Source organism: Haliaeetus leucocephalus, unplaced genomic scaffold, assembly GCF_000737465.1.
Source record: "Haliaeetus leucocephalus isolate CR32 unplaced genomic scaffold, Haliaeetus_leucocephalus-4.0 Scaffold858, whole genome shotgun sequence".
Lineage (NCBI taxonomy): Eukaryota > Metazoa > Chordata > Aves > Accipitriformes > Accipitridae > Haliaeetus > Haliaeetus leucocephalus.
The window spans coordinates 4,250,854-4,267,210 of record NW_010973294.1 but is presented as its reverse complement, the minus strand read 5'-3'; the positions used below and the strand labels follow the sequence as shown (position 1 = coordinate 4,267,210).

Genomic DNA, 16,357 nt, shown 5'->3' with positions numbered 1-16,357 from the left:
GGCGCACGTGGCGGCCCCACCGCCGCGCGCCCTGCCCTCGGCTGTCGGCGACAGCCACCGCGACAGCGCTGGCTGCAGGCTCCGTCAGGGCTTCGCCCGTCGTGTTTTTCTGCCTGGCCGTCTTTTACGCGTGCGTCACCTGCCCGTTCGGCTCCTGTGGTGGTGCGGTTCTGCTTTCGTGTGGCGGTATTTGCGCGGTTGTCCAATTAATCTGTTTTTCTGGTGTCACCAGTAGGGTATTTTCCCCCAACGCAAAATCTTGTAGTTCGAGCTGGGTACGCTTTACATACGAAAAGTTAAGAAAGAGGATTTGCTCGCGTTGTTGGTGTGCAGGCTATACACCAAGAGAATCATAAATGCTGCTTATGTTTTGAGGCAGGCACGGGTCGTTTGCATTTGCTGGGTTTCGTTTCTTTTTTGCTGTATGATGGAGTGGCTAGAAAATACGTGTAGCAGGGGAGTGATTGGATCCCCAGTTACAATTCTATTTGTATGAAAAGAAACTCTAGTTTCTGTAATACCAGTTTCTAGTTCTAGTTTCTATAATGCTGCTCTAAAAAGAGTCAAAATTTAGAGGCAGCCTCTAAAATACTATTATAGTAACTGCTCTTTATTAGAGCAGTATTATAATGTTTCTGGAATAAATAGTTTAAATTTTTTTTATTATTTATATTTATTACTTATAAAAATCACTTACATGTCATTCAAAACCACTCACATCTCTCAATCATAGTTTTGTCTATGACGTTGAGACCCCAGAAAATACTCTTAAGACAACTGCAACAGAAGACAACTAATAGAAATTAATTTTTACTCCAGGTCACTTCAGCTACGCTGCAGATAATACAGGGATGCTGCTGCAAGATGAAATAGCCCAGGAAAGACTTGAACTTTGTTAGCAAACTGTTAACAGCTGTCTGAGGTACGGAAGATTTAGGCTGAAGTTCCTGCTTTGAAAGACAATCAGCGCCCTGATTACGTACACCCTGTCCAAGGCTAGTGCTCTGTTCTGAGTTGCAGCACGGCCCCCAGCATCAGGTATCAGAGGACATGGAGTTTGAAAGGTTGTGCAAATTCAGGTGACTAAAGTGTTTTAATTGATCATAGAATCACAGAACCATGGAATCATCTAGGTTGGAAAACACCTTTAAGATCATCGAGTCCAACCATAAACCTGACACTGCCAAGTCCACCACTAAACCATGTCCCTAAGCACCACATCTACATGTCATTTAAATACCTCCAGGGATGGGGACTCCACCACTTCCCTGGGCAGCCTGTTCCAATGCCTGACAACCCTTTCAGTGAAGAAATTTTTCCTAATATCCAGTCTAAACCTCCCCTGCCACAGCTTGAGGCCATTTCCTCTTGTCCTGTCACTTGGGAGAAGAGAACAACACCCACCTCCCTCCAACCTCCTTTCAGGCAGTTGTAGAGAGTGATAAGGTCTCCCCTCAGGCTCCTTTTCTGCAGGCTAAACAACCCCAGTTCCCTCAGCCGCTCCTTGTAAGACTTGTTCTCTAGACACTTCACCAGCTTCATTGGTCTTTCTTTGAACACGCTCCATGCTGATGCTAATATACTTGAAAAATAGGATAGTCAGAGAATGATGCCATCTAGTCCTTCTGCATAGTTTCTGTGATACAAGGAATGCTTTCAGATTCTGGTTACTCTTAATTCCTGTTGCTTCTTCATGTGTGTCCATTTTAGTATTCGATAGCCCTTTCTTTTAATTCCTTTTCTTACTCAACTTAAGCTCAGGCTTTGAATTTTAGCTTATATTGTTGGAGTGCACTATGTAAGACTTCATGGTTTGAATTCCTGTTCATGTCCAGGCATATCAGTCAGCATCTTGATTTGCTTTAGTTTATCATCTCCTATGCACGTTGAGTCTCTGCTGGGAGAAAAATCTTTCTGCCTGTATACAGCAATTATAGTTAAGGTGTTCAAGTAAACAGTTCTATGTCTTAAGACACATTTGAGAATTTTTTTTTTCAGGAAATGATTCTTGTCTTTTTGCTCCAGGGAAATAACTTACCTGTCTATCCTGCTCCCTTCTTAAGATGTGCAAGAAATATTTGTGGAGAAGCAGCATGGGAACAGGAAGAATTTATTTTAATCCAAAGAGTAGGTGTAGTTTTCTAGTGAAAATGGGCAAACATTGTATATATTTTCTTAGATGCTACATAAAGTTTTAGGATGTTGAAGGGAAAGATTATATAGGTATTAGAAGTACAAGAAGGAAAAAATGAGGCATAAAAAATACCTTGCTTGGTGTTTGAAGTTAACAGACTTGGTTGCATTTAATGGCATATTGGATAGATTACACAAAGCTCTCCCACTCTCACCAGTAACAACATCCCACTGCTTGTAAAAACACATTCTGCTTGCTGTAGCAAGTTTCAGTATTCTGCGAGTTATATTAGGAAGACCACGCTGCCTCTATCAACCTTTCCAAACAGATATTTAGGCTCAATCCATATGGGGACAGCAGTGTTGCAGCACTGCATTTTTAGGCAAACCACCAGTGATGATAAGCCTCAGGGTTGCATTACCTAAGTAAGCTCCCCCCACCCCACCCTACCCCACCCCACTCCCCCACGACCCACCCCCCGCCCCAAGCCCCCTCCCTGCTCATTGGGAGATTTGGGCCGTACCGCACATCTGTACTGCCAACACATTACAATGCAGGGATTCTCAGGCTGGGGGCAGCCTCATCCACTAAACCAGTATTGTATGGTGCAATAGTGTAGGAATGTACCAGCTCAGACTTGAAACTACTTTGTACATGTATTTCCATAATGCTACACTTAATTAAAGCTTTTTTCTCTCTTTGAGAGACTTTTCTATTTTTCTGTCAGGGCAAAGTCTTGGATATAGCATTCCTACTTTCCAGGGTACTGAACCACTAAGCTCATGTGTTTGTAGGAGTCTGTCTGATTTAATGGGATTATTTATCTTTGTATAGTCTCTCTAGAAAAATGGCCTAAACAGTAGATCATTAGCTAAAGGAAGACAGCTTCTCTTCTGACAGTGTCTTTTGTGGCATCCAACAGAGAAGGTGCCCACCAAGGGGTGGACTCTGGTGGGACAACAACGACTCTGAGGTTATGCTCTGAGACTGGACCGTGAACCGCTCAAAACATAAAACTACAGATCCAGACAAAACTTCTGAGGCTCTCAGATGTATGTACATACTTGTTTTGGGAACAAGGCAAATCCTGGCTACATGATTTCCTTTGGGGGAATTTAGCTATTGCATTGCTATTATACGTAAGTTTTCTTCTTCAGTCTTTCTGACTTCAGAATATCCTCAAAGACACAGGGGAACCTTCAAGAGGTTGATTGTTGTCTTCTGTCGAATCTGTAGAAACTTGTAAATTAAACTGGTTGAACACCAATTATTAGTCATCAGTGCCGTAGGACATTGATTTTTACTGTATGCTGTAAAAACAATGAAATAAACATAAACATTCTAATCACTTTTACAATGTTTATCAAATCGCTCCAGTAAAGCCTTCCATATGCTGCCTGGGATTGTTTGGTGCTTGCTTATGAGAGTCTGGATGGCAGTCTTTGTCTGAAAAGAGAAGAGACAATTGCCTTTACAGACCTGCTTATGCAAGGAAGAACAGTATAATCACTGACTTCTCAGAGGTTCAAGAGGTATTGGGAAATTCACACAGAAGATCTGCTTTAAGAAGAAAGTTGTCTTTTATATTAGCTAGTTGTCCTAATGACACTTTCCTTGGAAAGGAAAGGAATAAAAACATTGATTGCAGTTTGGATAGGCTCAAATTATTGAGATTTATCAAGCCTGAGCATTACTAAGTCAATGTAGCCTTAACACATGCAAACATTAAGTCTGTGCAATCTCCGTCCCTGAAGGTTTTCATCAAAAGCACTGGATAAAGCCTGACTAACCCCATGTGATCTCGCAGCTGACCTTGCTGGGACCAGGAATTTGGAGTAGGGACCTCCGTCTACCCTTCCCAACATGAATTCTTCCGTAATTGTATCATACACAGCATGCACATAATAAGAGAATTCATATCTAAGTTCTGTTCATTTTTACTCTACATGAGATTCAAATGCAAATTTGTGAAGAGAATGCATAAAAAATTCTGTATTTCTACTAGGGATAAGAAATAATCTCCCTTAGTTTTTCCTCATGTATTTAAACTTGAAAAAGAGTAGGTACGTACTCCGGTGATTTACCTCAGAGTGATGGTAGAATGTCACTGGGAATATAAGAAAACAGTAGCCAAACCTTTCCTGAAAGATTCATGTCCTGACTCCTTTCCAGGGAAGGATCAGATAGAGGTCAGCCAGGCCACTGCTCATCTCAAACTCCATTTAAGTTGTTGGGGTTTTTTTAACTAATATGAGCCACAGAAGACCTAACCGTACTCTCACTGAAGTGGGTGATCAAAGGCTTGACTTAGTAAAGCAAATCAACGTCATGGGAAATTTCAGTTTTGGTTTTGCAGGTACACAAAATACTGTTCCCCCAAAATACAAGAATATGGATAACCGTAAGGGCAGTCTTAGAACTAATACTGCTTCCAGCCTCCTAAACCTAAGACCAAACTCCACAGCTTGCTGGGGCAGTTCCCTTGTAATAGACCAAACCTGTCTTTCTGGTTTCACTACTGCGAAGCCCAGAACAATCTGCAGTAGATCCTTAAAAAAAAGGAAAAAAAAAAAAAAGAAATAAAAGCTAGCCTTCTTCCATCTTTTGGGGGGCAGCAAGGGTTATTTTCATCAGTGATTCCTAACAAGTGTTTTGATCTGTGTATTCCTAGGCCATAGCAGATTTTTTTTGCATAGAGCCCTCCTTTCATCTTCTATGAAAAATTTTTAAAAGTATGTTTTCTGTATAGATTAGTATTTTGAAAAACGTCTAAACCCTGGGTCTATAAACATTTTTATTCTCCTGGGCACCACTGATTTCACCAAGCTGTAGGTACTCAAAATATTTTTATATTTTGAATGCAAATTATTTTTTTAACATTTTCCTTTTGACACTGAGACTGAAGCTCTTGTGAAACTTTGTTTCTAGAGCCCTATGTTATTTGGAGAAGATTCTCAAAGGTATTTGTTATACATGAAATTTATTTTTCTAGCTGCTGAAAACTGAACTCAAAACATTAGTATACATAATTTCAGTTATTAAAGTTATCAGAGGCATGGGAGAAACAAAGTTAGCATGCCAAGAAGACAGAGCTCACACATTCTGAAAGGATGAGCGCATCCCAATCAACTATTACTATGTCAATACTTACTAGTAGGTATCCGTACATTAAACCTGGAGCTCAACTGCCCATTGCTTTAAAAAGCTAGTAAAAGGGTATTTGTCTTTATTCAAGCATACAAAAATTTAGCTTCAAGTGCATATAATAGACGGCAAAGTACGTAGTTCAGTATTGCAAGGAGACCTAACTTACCTTTTCAACTAATTCCTCTGTAGTTATATTGGGATCATAAGGAATTGGCTCCCCAATGTATGTGCGAAATTTAACTGGAAGTCCTCCGTACGGAGGAGTAAACGGCAATCGAGTACTTTCATACAACTGTCTAAAAAACCCTGAAAGAGTTTAAGGGAGGAAAAAGTGAGATTATAGTCCAGAAAACACAATCCAAACTTGAAATCTGATTAATATGGAAGACTTCTTAAAAATGCATGCTTTATCTGACAGTCAAGAAGAAATTACAGGATTTAGGTAACTGTCCACCAAAACAAAGCTCGATAGACTTCATAGATCACTCAAATAAGACTGAATTAAAGAACCAAATCACAAAGTACAAGCCAGTTATACACAAGCTATTTCCATATTTGAGATACCTCTGACCCACAGCAAGCGTGTTAGAGAATCCAAAGTAAGCAGGTCTGAAAAGCAAAATCTAAGAGAATAGTGAGAGAAAACATTCCAAATACTTAAAATATATTTTAAAGTTCTTACTTCTTTCTTTAAACATCCTATATCCTTCCCGGACATTTTGAGTATACATTGGAATGATGGGCTAAGGAATCACAAAAAACCAGAAAGGTAGAAATGTTATACCAGGTTTGAATTTATGTTTTAGTGCCTGTTAATGCAGCTAAGAAAATCACTTGAATACAGATGATTATCAGTCAGTTACATAGCAAACAAGGAATCTTGTTATAAAAAATAAACTCCAGAATAGAAATAAAATTCTATTTCTCAGCTCCCACAAACATTGCTGTTTTAAAGTCACTACCTGTAAGGAAAATGACTGACATTGTATTAGAGGTTTATACCTTTTATTTTGAATGTACATTATAAAAGTTAACTGAGATTCTAAAAAAAATAACTTGTATGTTATATATTTATTGCAGTATCGCTGACTGAAACATAAAATGAAGTTTTGCAGTTTCTCTGTCTAAAGCTTACATCATGTGTGGTGAATAGGAAAGTATTCCCTTTGTGAAGTCTTGCAGAAAGCAAGCAGACATTCATGTTTGGCTCATCTCATTTGCTTCTCAAAGTAAGGTCTCACTGAAGCAGTAATGTTTGGATAATACCCCACTGGAAAAAAACTTCTGCAGATCCCTTGGACAGATAAGGCAATTGTATGTCCTCACTGACCTGGATTACATGCCTTCTGGATGGCAGATCCTTAGGCAGTTACAGAACAAGTTCACTTCATTATTGAGACTAAAAAGACAAACACTTGACACGCCTGAACTTGAAACAGTCATATCTTACAGCCTGAGGTAAGATTTCATAGTTTGTAGACAAACTTAACAGTGATTGTATCCATACGTACAATGACTTTTTTTCCCCTCTATTGTCCCTTTTCATTTTTTTGAAACTGTATTTTGAGCATGTTGTTGCAATTACTTGTCCAGAAGGTAATGAAAAAACACCTTTATGCTGTTAAGAATCACTATCAGAGAACAGAAACCATAGGATGAGAAAAAAACAAGCACGAAAAAGACCTAACTAGAGCCTAACAAAGAACTCAAAGTAATGGAAACCATTTAAAGGAAAAAACTCCTGACACATAACAAAAATATCAAACATACATAAAGTTGTATTAGTAACCCCTTCAGAATGAGAAATTATGGGAAATTATTAGAAACAAACCCTTAAAAATAATCAATAATGTCTTTTAAAAGCATATAACTACTGGACACTAAAAATATCACACTTGGCTTCGGCTATTGATTGAATACTGTATGTTTAACATTTAAAATGTTTGAAACCCACCTATCATACAGACACAACACTTTAAATTTTAGGAATAGTGCAAGAGAAACATATCTTAGGCTATAAAGAAATCTGGCAACTACGAAAGTCACTTGCATACAACGATCCGCCAATGAAGTACAGAGTGGGTAGCAGCATTCAGTCCCTAAGCTGATAAAATCAGGTACACACATAAAAGCTTGCACCTGTAAAGCAGCACAATCAGATCTGCAGTAACCCACAGATTTAGATCTGCTATGCTGGAACTGAGCTGGATCACACCCAGCCAGCTTGAAAATCACAGAATCACACAGGATAGTTGAGGTTGAAAGGGACCTCTGGACATCATGTAGTCCAAACCCCTTGCACATACAGAAGATTTTTATAAACCATAGTCCCTGTTGATCTTTTACCTAACTAGACTTGAACCCATTTTTTTGGCACAGATAATATGCAGGGATCTTCAGAAACAATGATTCCTTCCCATTAGCTTGTCAAACTCCAGCCATAGGCAGAGAGTGTTTCTGAAGCTCAGGCCCCTGGCATAGATAAATTTGACTGAGACATATATATGTCCCAGAAGTTCATTAAATAGGAACACTCTCCTTCTCTGACCCCAGGTACGCACAGTAGTTATATAAGATGAAGTGGAAACTGAAACCTATAGGCAAGGACTGAGGCTAAAACTACGTTCCTTGTTTGCTTTTCTTCAACTTTTTCAGTGGAAGAACTGTTGAACTTCTGTAACATTATAAGAAGAATGGGAATGTCTATTCATCTATAAAGTTGGTTTTGTCTTGAAATCCCCACTCAAGTCATCTGCGGCTGGTTATGAACCACCATGTAGTCATTTTGAATACTGTAAAGTGAGTGTGGTTCTTTGATTGATGGCTACACTGTAGGTAGAATAAATTCAAAAAGACACTTACAGTCCTATCTTGCCTTCATCCAGGATCCAAATACATATTAGCAAAACATATATAATTGCTACACTATAGAGCAAGTTCTGATAGTTTAGATGAGTCTATCCCTAGTCTTCAGTCAGCCTACAAGACTGGTTTGGCCAGTATTGAAAAGCATGCAGCAAGAAGAAACAAACAAACTCCAAATTTGTCAAAAGATGGAATCCAGTTACTACTATGGGCCTAACTTTATAGAAGAAATGGTATACAAGGTTAATATTGTCCCCCCTACTGTTAAATGCACAGCACTAGGGTTTTTTTAAGTATTTAGTTATCTAAGGTGTGTGTGACCGCGGATTTCCAGAGAAATATGAAAGATGCCCAAAATTCAGTGGAGCCTGCAAGCTAATTACAGTGGTGCCCACCATACTGGGATTTGGTCAGACTTCCTGATCATAAAAAAAAACCAAAACTGAATGAGTGCAATAATAAGTGATAAAAGAGCCAACAGCCCTGTAAAGGTGAGCTGAGGCTAGTAGGTGTCAAAAGGAGAAAATACTCTCTCTGTCTTCCAGGTAACAGATAATCCTACGTAGTGTCTGTTTTACCAAACATGTTGTACAAATGACCACAAGAACCTTTCACACTGCAAGAACCTTATCCTCAATGAATACTCAATTCATTAAATAAAAACCCCACAAACCCTGTCAACAGAAAATGTTAGCAATTTTAGATACTACTATTCAGCTATTTCCATGTGCTTCTAAATTATGGAAGACTGGAAGGATTAAGAGGATTACTAGCAAGGATTTTTGTGATGTGTTTTGATCAGGGTGACGTCCTATATTAAGGGCACTCAGAGTTTTTTTATTCAATTTTTATTAAAAAAAAACCAACTTATTACATTCTAGAATTACATTATAAGGTTCCAAGTGGAGTGAAAACATCTGGGAAAAGATTGTTCAAATGTTTGAAGTAGCTTGGAAGACAGATATGAAAGCAAAATGATTAGAAATCACTCAAGTTGTGACACCTCTTTCTGACTGTTTGAGTATATTATTAAATTAATATGTAAGAGGAAAGACTATAAGGGAATTCAGAATGCCCATATGAATTTGACTGGGTTTATCCTATTCACATTCTGTTATTTTCCTAGTAGTGGTGGTGTACAGGCCCACACAATATATGAAGTATCGTAACTAACATTTAGCAGCCCACACTTTTGAGAAAAAGGACAGGAGAGGGAACAGAAGCACATAAAACATTACTTTTAAAAGGCCACATAACAAGACAAAAAAGAGGTAGAAATAGGACTCCCAGCCTAAAATTACTTTATCCATTGGGTAAATGCCCCTGAATTTATTCTAGTGTTTAGTTATCTCCCTACAAGATTTCAGACATAAAGTTATGAAGAAACATTAACACAAAGCATGCATTTTGCAACCCTAGATACTTTGCAGTAGGAGCTATAGCACAAGAGATCAAAGCAAAATCTGAGAAGCAACAAATTGGATGGGGTAAGAAAGAGATGCAACTGCACAAAAAACCTGAAAGGTGTGGTAAGAAATTCAAGTTTCATGGGAAGAACTCAACTCCCTGTACAGATTCTCCTATATAGACAGAAAAGCATGACGTTTACGTGGAAGGCCAAAGAAGAGCACTGCAATTGATGAGATATTAAGAAGAATGTAAAGAAAAATTATGGTTGTGCCATAAATGAGAAAGCAGCAGAAAGCTCATGGCAGAACAGGTGAAGACTGGATGTGTACCAGTATTGTCGGATACAAAGAGTGCTAGGTATGCTAAGTCTAAATTAAGACAAAAAACTCATCTCTAGTGGTGATCATGATGAGAAGTGACAGTTAGGAAAAAGACAGGGTTGCTGCTCTTTCAGCTGTATGCCATCCCAAATAAAATTATTTCCCAGAGACCATACCAGAGAAACAGTCTCACATGTGGAGTTAGATGGAAGAAGTCAGAGCCAGTGGTAGAAGTTTCTATTTGTAGATCACCATCCATATGGAAAATATAACTGACACCGTGGCCGTGTGTATGTTAATGCAGTGCAAACCAATAGAAGCACATCTCTAGAGGATGCTAAGGATCTGACATCAACACTGAACAGCGTTATGTTTTTATGTAGAACTGATTCTCGTCTGGTACCACTGACTGCCCGTTTGCAACTGGAGAGTATTAGGTCCCACTTATGGTTTAGTTTCAGCCAAATGGAATGCAGCTCAGGTATTCTAACACGTTCCATGATATGAATGAAAGCATGGTAAGTGAGGGAGATGGAAAAACTGCTTCAGAGGTACACACATGGTTCAAGCTCAGACACTGATGAAGACACACCTTGGGTTAGTTGATGCAATCTTTCACAAACATGAAGAAAGGTAAGGGTGAGAACAAAACCCTGGACCCTCCCAGAATAAATGAGAAGAAAGAAAGATAAGGATAATACATTAAAGACCCATAAGGAAATGACTGGGTATGTAGAAGCAAGATAAAGATGCAAGTCTAGTAGGATGAGAAAAAAGAATGAAATCTTACAGAAACATGGAGATGGACCACTGAAGATTCCTGAAATACAGTCAAGACAAGAAATTGGATGCCTGCATGATGGAACCGGAACTTCAGAGATGGATGCCTTGCAACAATCAAGAAAAAGCTATACAGTTCCATAAAACCCTTGCTCCCTACAGATTAATGTGCTTGAGGAAAGTAGTGGGAAATGGAGAAGAAATCTTTACTCCCAAACCTTTTCTTCTGTCTATAAGATTTTCCAACAAACATTCCTAAGCTGCATTTTATATTGAAGCATGTATACAATAAGCATAAAGTAGGATTGGTAACATGTAATACTCACCACTTTTGCATCTAGAGCAACCTGAGCAAAGCCTTTTCGATTTCCCCACATGAGTCGATAACTTTCATCACTGAATAGTGCTTCTCTAACTCCACCTGGTGAGATGGATACCAAGTGTCCATTCTTCAGTGCAATGAGACACTCCTCCCTTGTACCTAGCATAATACCCGTCACTTCCAATAATAATTTAAGTCCTGCAATAAATAAGTAGCAAATACATACTATTATAACAATGTATCACAAATACTGCTTGCAGGTAGGAACAAGATTACAGCTAAATGAAAATCTAATAGCTATATATTTAGACTAAGGCAAATTTGTACAAAGGAAGTAAAACACCTACAGAGTAACTATTGGCAAAATGACAAATACGTGACAGCGGTTTTGCCCAAATGTTATGAAGGAGCTTATCAGGGGCGTCTCAATAAACTAATGCCTCCACATGCTATTTTCCATAATTATCAAAACACCAGCCATGCAACCAGAACTTGTGCATCATAGCTAGAAATCTGAAAATAAACATCTATTCCTCCCTCCTCCTTCTTAAATATTTTAATATAGAAAAAAGATACAAATTTTCGGTACAATGAAGATTACTACAAAAATAAATATGTGACAAGCAACATTTTAAATGTTGAGGTTTTGAGTTGTTAAACTGAGTATTTTGTTGTTAAATTGCAAACTACATGGATCAAGTTGGACTGCTGTACAACTCTTAAGATGGATGAATGGCAGAAGTTAGCAGGGCAGTTTCAGCACTGCATGAACAGTTCGATGAATCTCCTTCCTTTGTTTCCATAACCAGGATTTCTCCAAAGGCCAGACTGAGAACCATAGAAGCATTCTATGTTTTCTTACATCATCTTCACATTTTAAATCAATCAGTTTGGAACTCCCATAGAGAGCTTCAGCAGACAAGAGTTTCCCCAATCTTCAAATTCACCGTTCCAACAGCATGGTTTGAAAAGAAATTGTTTATATTAATAAATGTAAACAACAACTATGGCCTGCCAGAACCTGGTGGCTAGCACTGCAACTTTGACAAAGGTCTGCAACGGAAACTTTGGAAGACAGTGGAAAACACAGTGCCGCATCTTGTAATTGAATTGTATTTAAACTTACTCAAGGCATCATGTTTGATAGATCTTTCTGTCAAAGACAGATGTTGACTATGTTTAATCCCTTTGTGAACTCATATGTATTCCTGTTTTATCCTGCAGCCAGGAATGCCATATCCTTATTAAGTGAATAGGTACTTCCTTTGTTTGGCTTTAAAACTTGCCTGTTAAGAATTATGATGTATCACATGAACATACTATCACTTCTTCCCCTTTTCCAGGTCACACAGAATTTTATATCCTCCAGTCATGCAAGACTTCTGTCCTGTTTACTAGCTCTTCAAAGGAAGCCATGCCAGACCTCTGATCATCCTTGTCCTTTTTTGTATCTTTATTATTTTGAGGCTTTTCTGAGATGGAGAGACCAGAGATGGCGAGACCAGAATTCCATGCAGTACTCAAGATGTGGGCACAATATGCATTTTGAGCACATAATGGTATTTTCTGTTTCTTCTTTTTCATGATAAACCTATAATTCTGTTTGCCTTTTGGCAATTGCTGAGACTTAAGCTGACATATTCCTAAAGTCATGTAGAAAATTTAAAGCCTAATTACATGTTTATGTGTTTAGACTTGTTTTTCTTTCCTTGTGGACTGCATTATAACTAATACTGAGTTTCATCTGCCATTTAATCAGCCAGTGATTCAGTATTGGTAGATAACCGAACTCCCTGTGTGGGCTTTTACTGCCTTGAAAAAAAATGGACAGTGTAAAGCTTTGTCATCTCACTACTGATCTAGATTATGATTATTTTGAACAATATAGGTGCCAGCACTGATCTTCATCTGTATACCTGGTGAATTCTGCTTCTTTGTGAAAATGAGCTATTTATTTCTACCCTTTATTTCCTACCTTTTAGCCAGTTATTCATTCACAAGAAGACTTCTCCCATAACTGTAATTAATCCAACAGACTGAGGTTCAGCATATGCTCATGAGCATTCTTTAAAGAACCAATCTGTGAAGTACATTTGTCTGCAAAAAGCAGGTATGATGGAGCAAGAGAAGGTTAGGGAGAAGTTTCACTCAGTCTATTACCTTTAGCCACATTTTCTACTAATGCAGCAAGTGGGGAGGCCTAATCTCCATTATTTGTGATCTTTTTTACCAGATGCCTTTTTGGTAGCCTTTTTATAGGTTGACACCGTATTTGCCACCTTCTGTTCCTCTAGCATGAACATAATTCAAGCAATATGTTATGTACACATCAGTAGTCTGGAAACTGCACAGCTGAGAGTGTTGCTTGGTCCTGACAATAGTTTACTATACATTTGTAATAAAAATCTGTGCTATGGACACTTCAATTTGAAACAGTACCATCTCACTTATCCCTTAAAAAAAGAAGTCTCCTTTGTAACATTCTAAGCTTTATCTTCCTTTAGGGGTCCTCTTAAAAGCCAATCATCTCTTGATGGCTTCATGCTTCTGAAGTGTTTAGTACTACACGGTATTTACTAAGTACGCCTTTAGCAAATTCTTCATCATCATCTTTCTAGGGGTGCCTTAGTATGTTCTTGCATCAAACTTGCTTGAGTTTATGCTTTGTTTTCAGTGTTTGGACACAACTTGCTTTTCTGAAAAATGTCCTTCTACTTTTTAAATAGCTTCCTTTACTCTTTATTATTATAATAATTTTTAATATAAGTGGTATAAAGGTGCCTTTAAATAATCTCCCTGCTATTTCTTCTGGGTGTTCCTTCTTTATGCCTTGTTTTTCTAAAAATAAATGAGGTTTGCTTTTCTGTATCTTCTCCTTTTCACAACGGAATTACTTATTTCTTTCTCAGTCTACCATGTGTTGAATGTATTGTGTCAGTCAGTATTACAGAGCTCTCTTCAACAGTAAAATCTTCAAAGAAGTTTTGTGTCCTGCTCCAGGCTTTGATCAAAAGATAGATTTGATGTCACACCCCACTGCAATGGCTACCCAGTGTAGAGAGCAAGTAGGTAATAATTCATGTCCTACCATTTACTGGGCTCTTCTGCACACATAGCCCATTGCTGACCAGCCAGCACTAGGTCAATAATATAGTCCTATCCTACACTTTCTACTGAGGCATGACTTTTCATCCCAAAGGGATTAGATAATGTCTATTTGTTGGCTTTGGAGGGTCTACTAGTGTTTTTATGACCTTCCACTTGAAAGACAGGATATTCTACCCTGTTTGCCCTTCTGCATCTACCAGCTTTTAGTTTAAAAGTCTAAAAGCAGTCTTTTAGTTTAAAAGCTGTCTTGAAAGTCTAATAAATGTAAATTTCACCAAAACCAGCAACAGGTTGAGTGAATCCAGGGTGCTGAAATACAAGAGAACATGTTCTTACCTGGTAAACGAAAAACAAAATGATCAGCTACTGACAGACAAAGTCTTTTCTTCCAGAGAAAGAGCCTAGACAAAAAGTAAAGGTAGTCTATAGGAATGGCTCCATGGTAATACACAAGAATGCCCGGTCCTTCTGGTAGGTTTTCCACACCATGAAGCTCATAACCTGTTTAGGATGGAAAGCAATACACTGACTATGATAGCTGTAAATCATCTGGCAATTTAAAGAAAACTGTTTACTATCCTTTGTTAAATGACTTTCAGAAAGTTCTGAAAGCCTCTGCGGTAGCTTTTAAAAGAACTAAGTTCTGGATGGAACTTTTGGTCAATAGCAAAGAGAAAGTCCCTCAAACACCACAGGTTATCAGTGGACTAATTTGTTGGTCAGTTTAATCACTAGACGAGACCTGAACCTGACATATTCCCCAGTGAGGGGACTAAATTAATTATTTCCCATTAGGAACTTTTCCCAGTCCAAAGCACAATAATTAAAAAAAAAATTACTATACTGACTGGTGTGAAACTGCTTCATCAGCAGAATGAGAGGCAAACAAGCAGTCAGGATGCTTTCCTGAAATACAGAAGCATGAATCTCCATTCTGTGTCAGACAGAATGAAAAGTTTGGGATTTTACACAATAAAAAGCTTCTCTGGTTGAGATGTTTAAGTCCAAACCAGAATCTGTAAGAATCCCAAAGAGAGGTTCTCTCCACAAGAGTTAAATGTATTCACTTCACAGTGGAAGGGAATTTCCTCACAGACACAGACTTCTGTAAATCCCTCTCCTGACTCTTTCTACATTTGATTTAGGTTTTAGGTGGAGCCACACTAGGAGGCTAGTGTATAAAAAGGCTTGGGAAAGCCACAGCTTCTACCAACTAAGAGCTCTGTTCCACCTTGCCTGCCTTCATCACCATCCCTGCTACAGCTCTTATCATGAGCTGTTCGGGGGGGGAAGGATGGGGATGGAGCAGGCAGAGTCCTAGGAAGAGGTGGAGACAGTTTTATACTGCAGGATGTTCAAAGATTAAGGGGAAAAAGCTGTGAGGCAGGATAGCAACATAGATAACAACCTGTTATTCTTCATCCTTAGGGCAGCAAAGTTAAGTCTTGCTGATAGCCTTAAACTACATCTGTGGGAAGAACAAGAGCCTAGCATGTGGCTGCCTATCCACTTGAGAAATTTACCCTATATAAACTAATTTCTCCCTTTCATTCTGCTTATTCTGTATTGCAATCAGTGTTTGAGGCAGAAACTTTTGGGTTAGGTGCCATACAAAGTATAATAAACGTAATTTCTTTGCATCCATTTGGAAGAAATTAAAAAAAAACCAAAACCTAAAACTTACGTGTATTTACTATTTATTGTAATTCAAAGCTTCAGACAAGTCATGTCATACTTACCATGCCATATTCTTGCATATATATCCCAAAAGCTTGCTATTGTTTTCCTTGCACTATCCCAAACATCACTCAAGGGATCTGCTTTTACCTCACCGTTCTTCTGATATATTAAAAGCAAAATATTAGTAAGGTAAATGAAAAAGAGGATTGTTAAAGGAACTATAAAAAAAACTAATATTGCACTTATTGTCAGTGAGACGATGACCATATGAAAAAGGTGTTTCTTCAGGTACTCCACAACAGTCCATTCTTCCAGTACATAGGCAAGGCAGCTTAGGTCGGTCATCAGTATCTGTGCTGAAGCGCAGGATTCCTTTCTACCTATCACGTACTGCAAGGAGGAGAGAAAAAAAAAAAGAAAAAAAAACCAGCTCTGATTTCTCTAATCATGGAATATTCTCAATTTAGGAAAAAAGTTTTCTGTAGATAAACCTGAAGCCTATTTTGGTATAGCACAGAGTCAAACATTTTGTCTGTCTCTGTCACGCTAAGATAGCTGCTGGCAATTGCCATCCACCACTGACTGTAAAGG

The 16,357-nt window shown here is 38.4% G+C and overlaps 1 protein-coding gene across 1 annotated transcript; it reads right to left on the bottom strand.

Annotated features, from left to right (window-relative positions):
• Positions 1 to 3,475: 3,475 nt before the first annotated feature.
• LOC104841346 (transmembrane protein 68-like) lies at positions 3,476 to 16,154 on the bottom strand. The gene is made up of 6 exons (XM_010582935.1): positions 15,826 to 16,154; positions 14,423 to 14,587; positions 10,983 to 11,176; positions 5,964 to 6,024; positions 5,448 to 5,587; positions 3,476 to 3,580 (listed from the first exon to the last, which is right to left on the bottom strand). Exons 1-6 carry the CDS (start codon positions 16,109 to 16,111, stop codon positions 3,476 to 3,478), a joined length of 951 nt encoding a protein of 316 aa, XP_010581237.1. The 5' UTR covers positions 16,112 to 16,154.
• Positions 16,155 to 16,357: the final 203 nt, after the last annotated feature.

What these genes read in the sequence shown, in the direction of transcription:
- LOC104841346 (XM_010582935.1), bottom strand. Translation starts at nt 16,111, where the DNA reads ATGACCGACCTAAGCTGCCTTGCCTATGTACTGGAAGAATGGACTGTT. An exon ending in TAGGATGTTTAAAGAAAGAA is followed by an intron (nt 5,588 to 5,963) that starts GTAAGAACTTTA and finishes AAACTCTTTCAG; the next exon opens with GGTTTTTTAGACAGTTGTAT. An exon ending in CAGAGGAATTAGTTGAAAAG is followed by an intron (nt 3,581 to 5,447) that starts GTAAGTTAGGTC and finishes TTCTCTTTTCAG; the next exon opens with ACAAAGACTGCCATCCAGAC.